This window comes from Ranitomeya variabilis, chromosome 3 (genome assembly GCF_051348905.1).
Source record: "Ranitomeya variabilis isolate aRanVar5 chromosome 3, aRanVar5.hap1, whole genome shotgun sequence".
In the NCBI taxonomy this organism is placed as follows: Eukaryota; Metazoa; Chordata; class Amphibia; order Anura; family Dendrobatidae; genus Ranitomeya; species Ranitomeya variabilis.
Window position 1 is genome coordinate 29,004,576 of NC_135234.1, and position 17,780 is coordinate 29,022,355.

The following is a 17,780-nucleotide window of genomic DNA, read 5'->3' on the forward strand; positions in this document are numbered from 1 at the left end:
CCAGGGGGGCAGAGGGGGCGGTCGCCCCGGGCCCCTTGCTCTGAGGGGGCCCACCTGGAGCTACACTACTGTCAGGGCCGGCGTTAGGGGCCTCCGGTGAATGTTTATCTTTCATTTCCCCTGCGTCTGTACTGTGTATGTTAGTGATGGGTAGCTCCTGAATGAGCCGGCTCAAAGAGCCGGCTCTTTATAGTGAACCATATGAGTCGGCTCCTGGCAAGGAGCCATATAAATTTTAAACGGCTCCTTGCCAGTTCCACAGACAGTCACTGATCCTATTTAGCCACAACCCCAAAGCGGAGACTGACAATGCATCCTCCTGCCCGTTGCGGCCACCTGCTGCATGCATGCAGTACTCACAGCCTAGCCTCCCCCATTGCCCTCAAGCCTGCCTGCCCATTCACATTAAAGTTCACAAAAACAAACTGTACTCTATGTGACAGACTGTTGGAATTAGTGTATGTGTCAATTCTTAAAGTTGCTATCACATCTTGAGACCATCATAAAACTACCTTACAGGTTCCCTTTAATGTAGATGAAGGAGGAGCATGTGACTGACCTAAGATTGAGCAGCCAGTCACAGCTCTCCATACTCTGGAACTCTGCATCATCCTGAACCTTGTCCTCTTGTGATTGTTTATAACACATACTGTGTTCCTGGCAGCCTGCCCTACTCTTGCTGGACGTGGACGGATGCAGATTACAACAAGCAGTTTTTGCAGCATACTAAGGTGTGTTGTCTTATTAAAGACAAATAAACAAGGAGGGAGGTTTCCAGCCTGTAGAGGAGAGGAGTACAGCGGATAGCAATATGAGTGACAGCCGCAAACGAAGCAGCATTTGGATGCATTTTGATAACATTGACAACACAAAAGCAGAATGTAAAATTTGTAAGTTCAAACTGTCATATCGAGCAGGGTCCAACACCAACCTTCACAGACATATTAGAAATGTACATCCAACTGTGCAGATTGAGGAACATGGAAACACCAGTGCATCTATTGGAACTGTTGCTGCAGTGTCTGCAACCACCACTCAGGCATCAGCTAGACCACGACCTACAACAACCCAGAGCTCTATACTCCAATTTATGCCAGATAAAGTAATGACCCCAGCACGAAAGAAAGCAGTTGATGAAGAGCTAGCTAAGATGATTGCAAAAGACTTCCAACCACTGACAATTGTGGAGGACAAGGGATTTAAAAGTTTTGTACATGCTCTCAATCCAGTGTATGCTCTTCCAACCAGAAAAACACTCAGCCAAACACTTATTCCAAAGCTGTATGAAAGAGAACGTGCCTCATTACAAGGAAAGGTTCAAATGGCTGCAGCAGTTTGCCTGACAACTGACTGCTGGACATCCAGAGCCACCACTTCCTTCATGTCAGTAACATGTCATTTCATTGACAGTTATAAAATGGTCTCCTGTCTTCTGGACTGTTTTGAGTTTAGTGACAGGCACACTTCAGAGAACTTGGCAGATGAACTTCTAAGGGTGGCGAAAGAATGGCAGGTAGAAAGCAAAGTCATTTGCTGTGTTACTGATAATGCAGCTAATATTACCAAAGCCATTAAAAATTTGAAATGGAACCATCACCCATGTCTTGCACACACACTTAACCTAATAGTAAAAGATTCTCTAAAGGAGATAAAACCCACTGTGGACAAAGTAAAGTCAATTGTGGAATTTTTCCATAAAAGTACAACAGCCACAATGAAGCTAAAATCTACTCAACAGCAAATGGGTATGCCTGAGCTAAGGCCCAAGCAAGATTGTGTGACAAGATGGAATTCCACATTTCATATGCTTAAACGGGTTCTGGAGTCCAAGGATGCAATTATCTCTACCCTGGCCATTATGAATGCACCTGTTGAAATTCTGAGCCAAGAAGAATGGGAGGTCGTGAGAGAGGCATGCATTATTCTGGAGCCTTTTGACCAGGTCACTGTGGAGATCAGTTCAGAAAGCTATGTTACAGCCTCTAAAATGCTGCTGCTGTGCAAGGGTCTGCAGAGATTGACAGCCAACCACCAGAGAGATGGAGGAATAAATACAGAGAAAGTGAAAGAGTTGGTTGCTGCCCTGTGCGCATCTATGGACAGGAAGTTCCAAAGAATGGAATATAATACAATACTGTCGGAAACCACAGTACTGGACCCGAGGTTCAAAAAGACGGCCTTTACTGATAATAGAGCTGTTGATGAAGCTCTGCAAAGAATAACAGCAGCAGCAGCGAGATGCAGCCTCAACAGCCAGCCACCTCCACCAGGAGGACCAGAAGAAGTGGGAGCAAGGGCACCACAAGTAGAGCCACCACAAATGTCAGCTGTTTGGAGGGTCTTTGATGAAAGGGCAACAGAAGATGCTGCGAGAAGAAATCCCTCAGCTGATGCAATGCTGGAAGTCAGGTCATATCTTGAGGAACCCCTGATCCAAAGAGCGGCAGACCCACTGACATGGTGGGAGAGCAAGGCCTCAATATACCCACGACTTGTCAAGGTAATGACTAGAAGACTGTGCATTGTAGCGACATCCGTCCCTTCTGAGCGAATCTTCTCCAAAGCAGGGCAGATAATAACAGAGAGAAGAAACCGGATCAGCTCATCCAAGCTACAGCACCTAGTCTTTCTTAATGCCAATCTGCCCTAATGACAATCTTATCACGTTGCACTTATAAAAATGGTTTTCCGCTGCTGTTTTGAGCATTTGTTATATGTTTGCACGTTTTATATTTGTTAATGTTTACATGCAAAACAGAATATAAAAAAATGTTATTATAAAAATTACCCTTAAGGCCATGTTCACACTGGGCGGAATAGAGCAGGATTTGTCCGCTCGGATTCTCCGCTAAAATTCCGCCGGTAAATCCGATGCACTGCTTTTGGCATCGGATTTACCGGCGGAATTTGATTGCGCAATTTTGTCCTGTAATTGACCCCAATGGAGTTCCGCGACTGATCCGACGAGAGCTACAGCATGCAGCGGAATGAAAAATCCGTCCAAGCGGACAGATCTGGACTGAAGAATCCGCTTGCAAGTGTGCACAGGGATTTTACTATTTTACATTGCTTTAACATTGCTGCCTAATCCTATGGGCTAAGCCTAGTTTAAAAGCAATGATGGCCAATTCCGACTGAAAAATCCAAGCGGACAATCCGGCTCTATTCCGCCCAGTGTGAACATGGCCTAAAATGTGTCACTGTAAGGCTACGTGCAAAGTCGTATTCTGTTGCTGATTTGCAGGTTGATTTTGTGTTTGTTACTTTTTACAGCAAATAATATAAAATCTGGTTATTCTGGAAATTATACTCTTTTATGTCATAAATGGCCATGTGTGAAGATTTTTGCTAAAATGATGGATTAAAACATTCCAGAATTTGGCTGTAAATTAAAATGCAAAGGTAAAAAATGAAGAGCCATTTTGGGAGCCAAAAGAACCGGTTCTTTTTGGTGAGCCGATCCAAAAGAGTCGGCTCACCCAAAAATCGCATTTTACCCATCACTAGTGTATGTAGCTAAAGTAACATGCACGGTACAAACGCTCACAGGGAGTCAGCAGAGAGAAGGAAGAGAAGGCCTCCAATCAGAGTGCAGGGAGTGAGTCATGTGATCGCTCTCCTGCAGTCTGTGGAGGAGAGGGGGAAGGGAGGCCACTCACCGCTCACCCAATCCCGGCTGAGCGCGCTCTGCTCAAAGCTCCTGTGCTGCAGAGAAGTGATCAGCTCCAGCAGCAGCCGGGGACGCAGGGGGACTGTGACCTGAGCTCACTGCCTACACATGTTGTCTGCAGCATCTGACTGGGAGGAGCCTGAGGAGCAGCCCCCAGGACCAGGGGACACTCTCCACACAGCATGATGAGTATCTTGGCACATGTCATTTGCTTTTTGATATGTCTGATCTGTTGCCTTGAATACATACATACAGGCACAGTATATAAAGCAATGAATGTCTTGTTTATCCTGCAATCTGGACAGACACTGAACACTGACATGTGATCGATAAGTGTCTTGCACATAATGTATTTACTGCTGATTAGCTTATGAGAAGGAGAATGATTATTTTCTTAAGTTTGCGAGTGGCTGGAATCTTGCAGGACGGCTTTTACATGTGGGAGCCTGTCACCATATAAGGTCCGGCCAGCATCTGTGCGCCCTCACATAGTGTTCTAGAATGCTCTCTATGTCCCCAATCCTCTATGCAAGGCACAAAAAAGAGCTGTTATTATACTCATGGATGGCGCAGTCTGGGCGTCACTAGTCTTGATCCGGCGCCGTCCCTCTTCCTGTGATCGCTGTCCCTCTTCGTGTGGAAGATGCGTCCTACATCATGCATTCAGTGTCCTCTGTCGCACTCCCGTGCACGTGCACTTCTCTTTGCCCTGCTGAAGTCCGAGCACAGTATTGTAGTGCGCATTCTCTGGTTTATTTCCAGGTCATCAGCGCCCTTTGGCCTTTCTCAGCGCATACGCACTACAGTACTTGGCTCTGCTTTCAGCAGCCCAGAGAGAAGTGTGCCTGCACAGGAGCGCGATGGGTGACACGGTGTGGGTGACGTAGGATGTGTCATACAGATAAAGCAGTAATGGAGGATGGCGATCTTAAGTCAAGACCAGCGATGCCTTGGTGAGCGCCGTTGGTGAGTATAATGAGAGGTCATTTTTATGCCTTGCGGAGGGGATTGGGGACACATTTATAGCCTTCCTTATAGAGGCTGCCTATGGCGAGCTGCATTATACTATACAGTCTTCCTATGTGAAGCGCATTATACTATAGGGTGTGCCTATGGGGAGTGCATGATACTATATGGAGGCCTATGGGGAATTTATTATACCATATTGAGGACTATCTGGTGTATTATGCTTTATGGAGGCTATCTAGAGGGCCATCATTCAGTGTGGAGATTACAGCAACGGGGCCATCATACAGTGTTGGAGCCAGTTTGGGGGATATTAAGGGGTCAGTATATACAGTGAGGGGGCATCATACTGTGTATAGGGGAGCTGTACAGTGGGGGAGACTCGGGACTTTATTAAATGTAAAGTGGGCATTTATTCTTATAGGGGAACTCAGGTTACTGTGACTATCAAAGGGTCACACACAAAGGGCATTATTACTTTCTAGGGGACAAAATATGGGCACTGTTTTCTAGGGCACTTGCACCCGGCATTACTATATTATAGAGGGGTGCTTTAGAATTTAGAGGGCACAGAGAACCACACAGCAGGTGCAGTAATAGGGACACATACGGCAGCAGCGGCTCAGTATTGGGGTATCAGGTGCAATAATAGGGACACATACGGCAGAGGCTCAGTATTAGGGCATCAGGTGCAGTAATAGGGACATATGGCAGCAGAGGCTCAGTATTGGGGTATCAGGTGCAGTAATAGGGACACATATGGCAGCAGAGGCTCAGTATTGGGGTATCAGGGGCAGTAATAGGGACACATACGGCAGCAGAGGCTCAGTATTGGGGTATCAGGTGCAGTAATTTGGACATATGGCAGCAGAGGCTCAGTATTGGGGTATCAGGGGCAGTAATAGGGACACATACGGCAGCAGCGGCTCAGTATTGGGGTATCAGGGGCAGTAATAGGGTCACATACGGCAGCAGCGGCTTAGTATTGGGGAATCAGGTGCAGTAATAGGGACACATACGGCAGCAGCAGCTCAGTATTGGGGTATCAGAGGCAATAATAGGGACACATACGGCAGCAGTGGCTCAGTATTGGGGTATCAGGGGCAGTAATAGGGACACATACGGCAGCAGCGGCTCGGTATTGGGGTATCAGGGGCAGTAATAGGGTCACATACGGCAGCAGCAGCTCAGTATTGGGGTATCAGGGTCAGTAATAGGGACACATACGGCAGCAGTGGCTCAGTATTGGGGTATCAGGGGCAGTAATAGGGTCACATACGGCAGCAGCAGCTCAGTATTGGGGTATCAGGGTCAGTAATAGGGACACATACGGCAGCAGCGGCTCAGTATTGGGGTATCAGGGGCAATAATAGGGACACATACGGCAGCAGCGGCTCAGTATTGGGGTATCAGGGGCAGTAATAGGGACACATACGGCAGCAGCGGCTCAGTATTGGGATATCAGTAGGATGAGGAGTTTGTGCAGGTTGGGAATAGATGGTGATGGGGCTGGAATATGAGAAGTGAAATGTGTCTTTGTTGTAATCTCTGCAGATGAGATGTAGCTGGAAGAAGTTGTCACGTCGGTCTGGGCCAGATGGAAAAGACGGGAAAAATTAACAATTCTATCAGAACGTCAGAGGTAAGTAATTATCTGTAACTATGCAGTGATCTCTTATATGTTCTGTAGGGCTGGTATCTACCACTGACCATATGGCGGTAATATCCATATTGGTCTTTATGTAGAGATTATCTTTTCTGACTTGAACGTCCCGCCCTTCTCCAGGTTTTAATTACATCTCAACACAGTTGGTTCTGAGCCTCCTATATAAGTAGGCTTTATCCTGTTATTAGCCATAGGTAAGTGTTCACATTAGGCAGTCAGCTCAGATACCACAAGTAAGTGTTCACACCAGTCAGTGTAGTTACCCATTCGATCTGAGATTACCTTGACGTTTTGGTGAATGGGCTCACAATATTTGCAAATCTTGTGCTAAAAATCTCATGTGTTTGTTCATAAAGTTCATAAGCCAGTATGCTATTTCCTATTTCACATATTTCACATTTTCCTTAGTTTTTAGCACAGACTAATGTAACCATTGATCTATTTTTGTATCTTCAGTAATAGCGAGGTCATCTGCTGAGGTTCTCCTCCACTATTAGGGCGCATCACCGAATTGTAATAAAGGTTACCTGGTTAGGGGCCCACTCAGAAGCTTCGCCCCCCCTGGACCAAAACCCTAGCTACGCCTCTGCACTGGGACCAAGGAGGACCTGGAACAGTAACACACTAACACTAGGAGACCTGGAGCAATGTCACAGATATTTGCAGTCAAAGAACAATGACACTGAAAAACCCTACAAAAAATACAAACTGAAATGGAGTGACGGATGTTTAGGAGTTGTAGACCAATGGCACACTGACAGTAAGTAGGGCTGTGGAGTTGGTAAGCCAAACCTCCGACTCCTCAATTTCCATGACACCGACTCCACCAAAATGGGCCTCGACTCCACGACTCCGACTCCACAGCCCTGACAGTAAGGTTTGAGAACAGAGTTCTACTTCTAGAGTTACAGACTCTGGGGTGCCAGAACAATAGTACACTCAAGGGCAGAGTAATGTAATGTAATGGCAAAATAAAACCAAACTTCTAGAACACTCGTTTTCTAGAACTGTGGCAAAGGATACTTAGATCAGTGTTCTGTTTTAATATACCAACACCAATATGTTTTTATAATCATCCCCTAATTATTATGCATTAAATCATTTCTAAATTTAATCAATTACATTTTTTTACCTTCCTGTTGTTTTTGCAGTTTTCTCTCAAATATGTTTTTTTTAAATACTCGAATAAAATGCCTGTTACGGCGTGTCCTAGATTTTATTTTTATTTTTTGCAATAGCCGCTTGTTACTCTTGCTGTTTTTGTTTTATAGTCACAAAGCAGTCAAAGATTTTCTCTTTTTTGGGGCATTTTTTTTTAGCCCCTTATGTGTGGCATCTCCATCTCTACACGTGACCCCCGGTCTGGTCCATCATGGTAGATTGATGCTCAAAATGTGTTTTATGAAAGAAAATACAATGCAGCTTGATGGAAGACTCTGGCGAGGCACATATACAACAGCTCTAGCAAAAATAAAGAGACCACCTCCTCAAAACCCTGTCATGGGCAGCCCAATCTCCAGACCTGAACCCCATTGAAAACCTCAGGAATGTAATCAAGAGAATGATGGACAGTCACAAGCCATCAAACAAAGAAGAACCGCTTACATTTGTGCGCCAGAAGCAGCGTAAAAGACTGGTGGAAAGCATGCCAAGACGCACGAAAGCTGTGATTAAAAATCATGGTTATTCCACAAAATATTGATTTCTGAACTCTTCCTGAGTTAAACATTAGTATTGTTGTTTCTAAATGATTATGAACTTGTTTTCTTTGCATTATTTGAGGTCTGAAAGCGCTGCTTGTTTGTTTTATTTTGACCATTTATCTTTGTCGGGAAAAAAAATACAAAATTTATTGCTTGGAAATTCAGAGACGTTGTCAGAAGTTTATAGAATAAAAGAACAATTTACATTTTACTCAAAAATATACCTACAAAGAGAAAAATCAGACAAACTGAACATTTTGCAGTGGTCTCTTAATTTTTGCCAGAGCTGTGTGTTCATCGTGCTGTATGTATATCACACGTGAGTCAAGTGCCTTATTGTTTTCGGACGGTTATCAGTCCATTTCTGTGTAGGAACCTGCAAGCAAAAAATAAAATATAGTAATAAAAGTTGTAATAAGATTTGATTTTCTTTAGTATGCAGAAACTTTCACTTCTTAGATCAGCATTTTTTCCTCCAGAGCTGTTCTTCCTGCATATACAGTATTATGTATGTAGGGATATGGAGGGCCGTTTTTGGTCACTTGGTCACTTTATTTAAAGGGCATTACTAGAGAACAACATTTTTTGACAACTAACGCTGACTCTCTCCCTATTCTTCAATTCCTCAATATTTCTGTTACTCTTCTACTCATACTGTATGTCTGCTGAAAAAAAATGGCACATAAAGAAAAAGTAATTAGGTAAGAACGCCCACATGACAGCCCACATGTACCTTTGGAACAAGCTATGTAAACTCACTATTTAGGATCTGGAAGATAACAGCCCTAGTGCTGTGTTATTGATTTTTTTTCCTTAGGAGCAAAGTTAATTTGTTTTTCATGCAATAAGCGTGAGTTAGGTTCTGCAGCAGCGACTTCATATCCTAGGACTTGGAAGCTGTCGCTGTTTATTTTGGAGCTGAGGATGGAAGGAGTTCTCCCAGAATGTGCAGAATTATTTTTACATATTTTTGGCATTTACTGTCATTGTTCTGTTCATGAAACTCTTCCTACCATGATTGCAGACGAGAATAGCAGCAGGAAGGGAACATTGGGATATGGAGGAAGTCAAAGGATAGCACATAAGGATAGAAATAAAAACACAATGCTTATTATTATTATTATTATTATTATTATTATTTTCTCCTCTCATTATCTATCTATTATCTTTCTATCTATTATCTATCTATCTCTATTATCTGTTTATCTATCTATCTATATATTATCTAGCTATTATCTATCTATCACCTATCTATGTATTATCTATCATCTATTATCTATCTATCTATTTATGTACACTGCTCAAAAAAGTAAAGGGAACACTTAAATAACAGAATATAACTCCAAGTAAATCAAACTTCGGTGAAATCAAACTGTCCACTTAGGAAGCAGCACTGTTTGACAATCAATTTCACATGCTGCTGTGCAAATGGAATAGACAACAGATGGGAAATTATTGGCAATTATCAAGACACCCTCAATAAAGGAGTGGTTCTGCAGGTGGGGAACACAGACCACATCTCAGTACCAATACTTTCTGGCTGATGTTTTGGTCACTTTTGAATGTTGGTTGTGCTTTCACACTCGTGGTAGCATGAGACGGACTCTACAACACACACAAGTGGCTCAGGTAGTGCAGCTCACCCAGGATGGCACATCAATGCGAGCTGTGGCAAGACAGTTTCCTGTGTCAGCATAGTGTCCAGAGGCTGGAGGCGCTACCAAGAGACAGGCCAGTACACCAGGAAACGTGGAGGGGGCTGTAGGAGGGCAACAACCCAGCAGCAGGACCACTACCTCAGCCTTTGTGCAAGGAGGAACAGGAGGAGCACTGCCAGAGCACTGCAAATGACCTCCAGCAGGCCACAAATGTGCATGTGTCTGCACAAACGGTTAGAAACCGACTCCATGAGGATGGTCTGAGTGCCCGACATCCACAGTTAGGGGTTGTGGCGCTCACAGTCCAACATCATGCAGGACCCTTGGCATTTGCCACAGAACACCAGGATTGGCAAATTTGCCACTGGCGCCCTGTGCTCTTCACAGATGAAAGCAGGTTCACACTGAGCACATGTGACATTCGTGACAGAGTCTGAAACGCCGTGGAGAGCGATCTGCTGCCTGCAACATCCTTCAGCATGACCGGTTTGGCAGTGGGTCAGTAGTGGTGTGGGGTGGCATTTCTTTGGAGGGCCGCACAGCCCTCCATGTGCTCGCCAGAGGTAGCCTGACTGCCATTAGGTACCAAGATGAGATCCTCAGACCCCTTGTGAGACCATATGCTGGTGCGGTTGGCCCTGGGTCCCTCCTAATGCAGGACAATGCCAGACCTCATATGGCTGGAGTGTGTCAGCAGTTCCTGCAAGATGAAGGCATTGAAGCTATGGACTGGCTCACCCATTCCCCAGACCTGAATCCGATTGAACCCATCTGGAACATCATGTCTCGCTCCATCCACCAATATCACATTGCACCACAGACTTCCAGGAGTTGGCGGATGCTTTAGTCCAGGTCTGGGAGGAGATCCCTCAGGAGACCATCCGCCACCTCATCAGGAGCATGCCCAGGCATTGTAGGGAGGTCATACAGGCACATGAAGGCCACACACACTACTGAGCATCATTTCCTTGTCTTAAGGCATTTCCACTGAAGTTGGATCAGCCTGTAACTTCATTTTCCACTTTGATTTTGAGCATCATTCCAACTCCAGACCTCCGTGGGATATTAGATGTGATTTACGTTGATCATTTTTAGGTTTTATTGTTCTCAACACATTCCACTATGTAATGAATAAAGATTTACAACTGGAATATTTCATTCCGTGATATCTAGAATGTGAGATTTTAGTGTTCCCTTTATTATTTTGAGCAGTGTACATATATATATCTATTATCTATCTATCTATCTATCTATCTATCTATCTATCTATTTATCTATCTAATATCTATTATCTACAGTTGTGCTCAAAAGTTTACATACCCCAGCAGAATTTTTGCTTTCTTGGCCTTTTTTCAGAGAATATGAATGACAACATGGTTAGTGGTTGGGTGAAGCCATTTATTGTCAAACTACTGTGTTTTCTCTCTTTAAATCATAAAGACAACCCAAAACATCCAAATGACCCTGATCAAAAATTCACATACCCTGGGGATTTTGGCCTGATAACATGCACAGATGTTGACACAAATGGGTTTGAATGGCTTGTAATCAGAGTGTGTGAATAAAAGCTGAGTGAGTTTCTAAGATCTAGACAGACTCTTGCATCTTTCATCCAGCCACTGACGTTTCTGGATTGTGAGTCATGGGGAAAGCAAACGAATTGTCAATGGATCTACGGGAAAAGGTAGTTGAACTGTATAAAACAGGAAAGGGATACAAAAAGATATCCAAGGAATTGATAATGCCAGTCAGCAGCATTCAAACTGTGATTAACAAATGGAAAATCATCTGGGGCTCTGTAAAAACAAAACCACGGTCAGGTAGACCAACAAAAATGTTATCCACAACTGCCAGGAAAATTGTTTGGGATGCAAGGAAAAGCCCACAAATAACATCAGCTGAAATACAGGACTCTCTGAAAACTAGCGGTGTGGCTGTCTCAAGATGCTCAATAAAGAGGCACTTGAAGAAAAATGGGCTGCATGGTCAAGTCGCTAGAAGAAAGCCATTACTGCGCAAATGCTACAAAATATCTCGCCTAAAATATGTAAAACAGCACAGAGACAAGCATCAAAACTTCTGGAACAGAGTAATTTGAAGTGATGAGACCAAAATTTAACTTTTTGGCAACAACCATAAACGTTACATTTGGTGAGAGGTCAACAAGGCCTGTGATGAAAGGAACACCATTCCTACTGCAAAGCACGGAGGTGGATCGCTGATGTTTTGGGGATGTGTGAGCTACAAAGGCACAGGAAACTTGGTCAAAGTTGAAAGAAAGATGAATGCAGCACATTATCAGCAAATACTGGAGGCAAATTTGCAATCATCAGCATGGAAGCTGCGCATGGGACGTACTTGGACGTTCCAACATGACAATGATCCAAAACACAAGGCCAAGTCAACCTGTCGTTGGCTACAGCAGGACAATGTGAAGGTTCTGGAGTGGCCATCTCAGTCTCTTGACCTCAATATCCTTGAGCCACTCTGGGGAGATCTCAAGCTCGCAGTTCATGCTAGACAGCCCAGGAATTTACAGAAGCCGGAGGCTTTTTGCCAAAAAGAGTGGGCAGCTTTACCATCTGAGAAAATAAAGAACCTCATCCACAACTACCACAAAAGACTTCAAGCTGTCATTGATGTTAGAGGGGACAATACACAGTATTAAGAAATGGGGTATGTGAACTTTTGATCAGGGTCATTTGGATGTTTTGGGTTGTCATTATGATTTAAAAATCTATTAATCTACATATCTATTATCTGTCACATATCTATATATTATCTATCTATCTAGCTACCTATTATCTATCTATCTATCTATCTAAGTTCAAAAAAGAGTTGAGGCAGCACACCATGTCAAAGTTGCAAAGTGCTCTTTAATAGCCCATGTGGCAACGTTTTGGTCCTAGGTGTGGACCTTTCTCAAGCTTATCATCTATTATTATCTTCTATTTAAAAATGGGAAAAATAGGCAGCAGTCCAACAGTTGCCAAAAGTAAATGAACATTATTTAGCCCATGTGGCATGGCAACATTTTGAATCTAGTCATCCTTTCTCAAGCCTATTTTTTCCATTTTTATATACTCTACCAAATGTCGGATGTTTTGTATGGTAGATCTTGCATCGATCTTGTATAACTTTTTAAGTATTCTGTTCCAATTTCTATTTATCTATCTAGCTATCTATCATCTATTATCTATCTATCTATCATCTATCTATCTATTTTCTATTATCTATCTATTATCTATCTATCTATCTATCTATCTATCTATCTTATCTATCTTATCTTTCCATCTCCATCTATCTTGGATGGTGGAGGGTTGCAGCATTTTTCTCTTTAGTTGGCATATCCTTACCTGAGAGCTCGAGGCCGTTGAGGTAGATATTCTATCATAGTAAGCTGTGTTGCTACCATGAATGGAGCCAAAACCTGTAGAAGATACGGAGGCCACTTGTAATTTTATTGCTCCCATTTTAGCAAAAGTTTATAGGGTAAAAGTTTCTAGAAATATTGCAAAAGACTAAATAATATTGACCACCTCTGCTTGTATTTTACCCTCAATTTAGTTGTTAGACTCTAGACACCCGACACTGCCAACTGTGGAGTATGGGGAAAATGGTAGAGCGTAATAAGGTGATAGTAGTGACTGACTAGCATTTTATGGAGATCGTGGGCCCAGAATCCTCAAAAGCATTAACAGAACCTGAAAAGTCCTGGTCGGATTTGTACCCAGAACCTTATAACAACAAGGACCATCATGCTGATGTATCACTTACTTTGCTTTACTGGTACAGGGTCAGGTGTGTATGCAAAGTTATGTTCTCCCAGACTGCCTCTATCCATGTTCTTCAGCTTGTTTCCGACTGTGGCGTATGGGGAAAAAGGTAGAAAGGGCGTAATAAGGTGATAGTGGTGACTGACTAGCATTTTATGGAGATCGTGGGCCCAGAATCCTCAAAAGCATTAACAGAACCTGAAAAGTCCTGGTCGGATTTTAACCCAGAACCTTATAACAACAATGACCATCATGCTGATGTATCACTTACTTTGTTTTACTGGTACAGGGTCAGGTGTGTATGCAAAGCTTTGTTCTCCCAGACTGCCTGTATCTATGTTCTTCAGATTGTTTCCGCTCTCTGGGATTTTCCTAGTAAAGAGGAAAGTAGTTATTCTATCAAGGTGTAGACTTCCCTGGAACCTTCCATTTAGCATGAGTCTTTACTAGGACATTCTGTGTAACACACACATGTTCACCAGGACATTCCGCAAAAAACACAGATGAAACCAGAAGTTTCCATACATTATATATAAGAACACATCTGCATGTTTTTCTCAGTATCTGACATGAAATCAGAATACACCTTTCCCGTTTTAGGTCAATTAGGATTACCATAATTATTAATATTTGCCAAATGCCAGAATAATGAGAGAGAATGTTTTTAATATTTTTATTGCTTACTGCAAAGTCAAAAGTTTACATCCATTTCATTAGTATAAACTGTTATCCAAGGGGTAACATTGCGGAGAGTGACATGTTAAGCATGCCAAGATGAGGCGACTTAAAGCCGCAATGCTCCTCTGGGAAATATGCAAATTGTCTCTTCAGAGAGGAAGAAGATTAGAACTCTAGTGCCACCAATAGGAAGTAGCAATCCTAGAAGTCAATGTCGACTCTTTAACAAGCCTTGTCACTAGTGATGAGCGAGTGTACTCGGCACTCAGAGACCACCCGAGCATGCTCGGAAAACCTGAGTATCTTGGGCGTGCTCGTATATTATGTTTGAGTTGCCGCAGATGCATGATTTGCGGCTGCTAGACAGCCTAAATACATCTGGGGATTCCCTAACAAACAGGCAACCCTCACATGTATTCAGGCTGTCTAGCAGCCACAAATCATGCAGCTGCGGCGACTCAAACGTAATCTCCGAGCATGTCCAAAATACTTGGAGACCACCTGAGCTTGCTCGGAAAACCCGAGTACCGAGTACACTAGCTCATCACTACTTGTCACATGACTTAGGATTAAAGCCAAAACCAGAATCTCAATTTGCAAACACTGTGTTTCAGAGTACTGCCCATCATCAGTGCAAAGTGTGAGATCTGGTTTGGCTGTGTGATAGGCATCTGACCGGTATCTAAGGTGTAACGTTTCTCCTTGCGGAGAGTGACATGTTACATCATATGACAAGGCTCGTTAAAGGGTTGACATTGACTTCTAGGATTGCTACTTTCTTTAAGTGGCACTAGAGTTCTAGTTCTCTTCCTCTCTAAAGAGACAATTTGCTTATTTCCCAGAGGAGCATTGCCGCTTTAAGTCTCCTCATCTCAGCATGCTTAGCATGTCACTCTCCAAAAGGAAAACTTTACCCCTTGGATACCGGTCAGAGGCCTCTCACTCAGCCAAACCAGATCTCACACTTTGCACTGATGAGGGGCAGTACCCTGAAAACACAGTGTCTGCAAATTGAGATTCTGGTTTTGGATGTTATCCTATGTCATGTGACAAGGCTCGTTAAAGGGTTGACATTGACTTCAAGGATTGTTACTTCCTATAGATGACGCTAAAGTTCTAGTCCTCTTCCTCTCTGAGGAGACAATTCGTATTAGTATAAACTGAATTACTTGGGTCAGACGTTTGGGACATCCTTCCACAAGCTTCTCACAATAGTTGGTTGAAATTTGGGCCCATTCCTCGTGACAAAACTGGTGTAACTGATCCAGGTTTATAGGTCGCCTTGCTCACATCGGCCTTTTCAGCTTTGTCCATACATTTTGAATAGGATTGAGATTAGGCCTTTGTGATGGCCGCTCCAAAACATTGATTTTGTTATTCTTAATCCACTTTGTTACTATTTTGGCAGTATGCTTCTGGTCATTGTCCATTTGGAAGACTAATTTCCGCCCAAACTTTAACTTCCTGGCTGATGTCTTGAGATGTTGCTTCAGTATTGCAACATGATCTTCTTTTCTCATGATACCATCTATTTTGTGAAGTGCGCCAGTACCTCCAGCAGCAAAACAGCCCTACAACATGATGCAGCCACCCCCATGTTTCACAGTTGGGATGGTGTTGGAGTGCCCCCAAGGGCGGCGGGGTACTCGGTACCGGGTCCTTCAGTTCTCAAGGGGGATATCACGGTGGCTGACCCGGTCCGTGGCCCTCGGGAGGTCCGTTGTAAATGGGGGAAAGGTCTTTAAAGGGAAAGTGTTCGTGACGCCACCTGTGGTATTCGGTCAGGGTGACCCACGCTGCTGTAAGGGGTCCGCTGGGGTGATGTTATGGCAGCTAGATGGTATACCTTCCCACAGGTGAAGTGTATCCCCAGGGCTTCCCAGTGTGTAGATGGTGGATGGTGAAAGGCGCAGTGAAGAACGAGGACACAAGGTTGCAGTCTCTTTACCTTTTTACTGAAGGCTTCAGCATCCACAGTCCAGAGCACCAGATCACAGGGCAGGCAGAGTCCGGCCGGTCCGAAGGCAAATCCAGAGTCCTCTTATCCAGGTGGAAATCAGTAGCCTTTCTCTAGCATCTGGGTGTTGTAGTACCTTACTGCTGAGCCTCTCATAAGGTCCTCACAACTGTTGTAGATGTTCTAGATGTTATGTCTCTTTCTCTGTCCCCCTGATGGTAAGTATAGGACAAACCCGTATTACTGGTGGCATGAGGCTTTTTATAGGGACTCTAGCACGCCCCGGCCCCCACAAGTTGCCACCGTGCCTCCTGGGTATAGGGCGGATTAGTAACTTGGAATTATCTGTCCTGCCGGTCTCTGGAGCAAGGCATAGAGACTGTTGCTCCCTCGGTGTTCCGGCTACCGGATCCTGCGCCTCAGAAGGAGGCAGCCTTTGCAGGGCAGAACTCCTTCTGGTTTCCTCTCCTTTTGCTATGACTTCATTTCTCACCCTCTACAATACAATTCGCTGTTCGTGTCTCTTTCTTAGGATGCTGCCGCACGTCGGGCAGGCGCAGCTCCATGGCTTTCTGTCAAGGCCTCTGACAGGATCCCAGCTCTGTTAGGGACCACTCTGTCTGCAGCTGTTCGATGTTCCTCCTTCCTCTCTGTCTGTGGGAGAGCAAACAAGTCAGCGCTCAGGAGGGGCGCAGACTCGTTCGCTCTCCCACTTCACCCTCAACGTTGGCCTGCACTCTACACACAGCCCTGCTCCATCCTGACGTTAGCCCTGCTACAATATAGATAAGTATTGCCCTGATTTTCACCGCTGGGCTCACCCTTACTAATCTTTGCCTTACAGCTGGATGACTACACTAAGCTTCCTACACTTTATGGTCCCTGTCTTCCCCGTTTAATTTGTACTACCTTTACAGAGTATCCCTCTACTCCAACAAGGACCGCAGCCCATGCTGGGCACCTAAATCTTATCAGCTTTCGTACTACCTCTACAGAGTATTCTACTACTTCAGTACAGTCCACATCCCATGTGGTGCACCTAAATCCAATCAACTTTTGTATATTGTCTTACAAGGCTCTATTAGGATGTACTTTTCATAATATAGCTTCTCCCAGATGGGAACATACAGCATACGATTGTTGATACACTATTTCTATGCAACATTGTGATCAAGGCCACGTCGTGGCTGAAACGTCTCAATTGCTTGTCGCTCATCACCTATAAACTTTTTCACCTAAAGCAAATTCTTCCTTGTCAAGAGTGCAGTGATTACTGACTTTCAGAATTGTTTAAATGTATAGTAATCTTAGTGTATGTAAACTTTTGACTTTGCAATAAGTATTAACCCCTTTCTGCCAGCTGACGGAATAGTACGTCAGCTGGCAGAACCCCCGCTTTGAGGTGGGCTCCGGCGGTGAGCCCACCTCAAAGCCACGACATGTCAGCTGTTTTGTACAGCTGACATGTGCGCGCAATGAGCGTGAGCGATCCGCCCGCGCCCATTAACTAGTTAAATGCCGCAGTCAAACGCTGCCAGCGGCATTTAACTAGCGCTCCTGGCCGCGCGGACGGAAATGGTCGCACCGCTGACCCCCGTCACATGATCGGGGGTCAGCGGTGCATTGCCATAAGAACCAGAGGTCTCCTTGAGACCTCTATGGTTGTTGATGGCCGATTGCTTTGAGCACCTCCCTGTGGTCGGCGT

The 17,780-nt window shown here is 44.2% G+C and overlaps 2 protein-coding genes across 4 annotated transcripts in view; one reads left to right on the forward strand and one right to left on the reverse strand.

Moving 5' to 3' along the window:
* Nucleotides 1-811: 811 nt before the first annotated feature.
* LOC143817605 (E3 SUMO-protein ligase ZBED1-like) lies at nt 812-2,650 on the forward strand. The gene has a single exon (XM_077299095.1). It carries the CDS (start codon nt 812-814, stop codon nt 2,648-2,650), a length of 1,839 nt encoding a protein of 612 aa, XP_077155210.1.
* A 4,854-nt stretch (nt 2,651-7,504) lies between these two features.
* IGSF5 (immunoglobulin superfamily member 5) overlaps nt 7,505-17,780 on the reverse strand; it is an 88,885-nt gene continuing 78,609 nt past the window's right edge. For 2 of the 3 annotated variants that reach the window (XM_077293861.1, XM_077293862.1), the window contains 4 exons: nt 13,711-13,811; nt 13,441-13,527; nt 13,020-13,093; nt 7,505-8,381 (listed from right to left, as the gene is read on the reverse strand). In XM_077293861.1, the coding sequence (XP_077149976.1) occupies nt 8,319-8,381; nt 13,020-13,093; nt 13,441-13,527; nt 13,711-13,811 (325 nt within the window). In that variant the 3' untranslated portion in view covers nt 7,505-8,318. The remainder of the gene's footprint in view (nt 8,382-13,019; nt 13,094-13,440; nt 13,528-13,710; nt 13,812-17,780) is intronic. The other variant, XM_077293863.1, reaches the window with a different exon arrangement.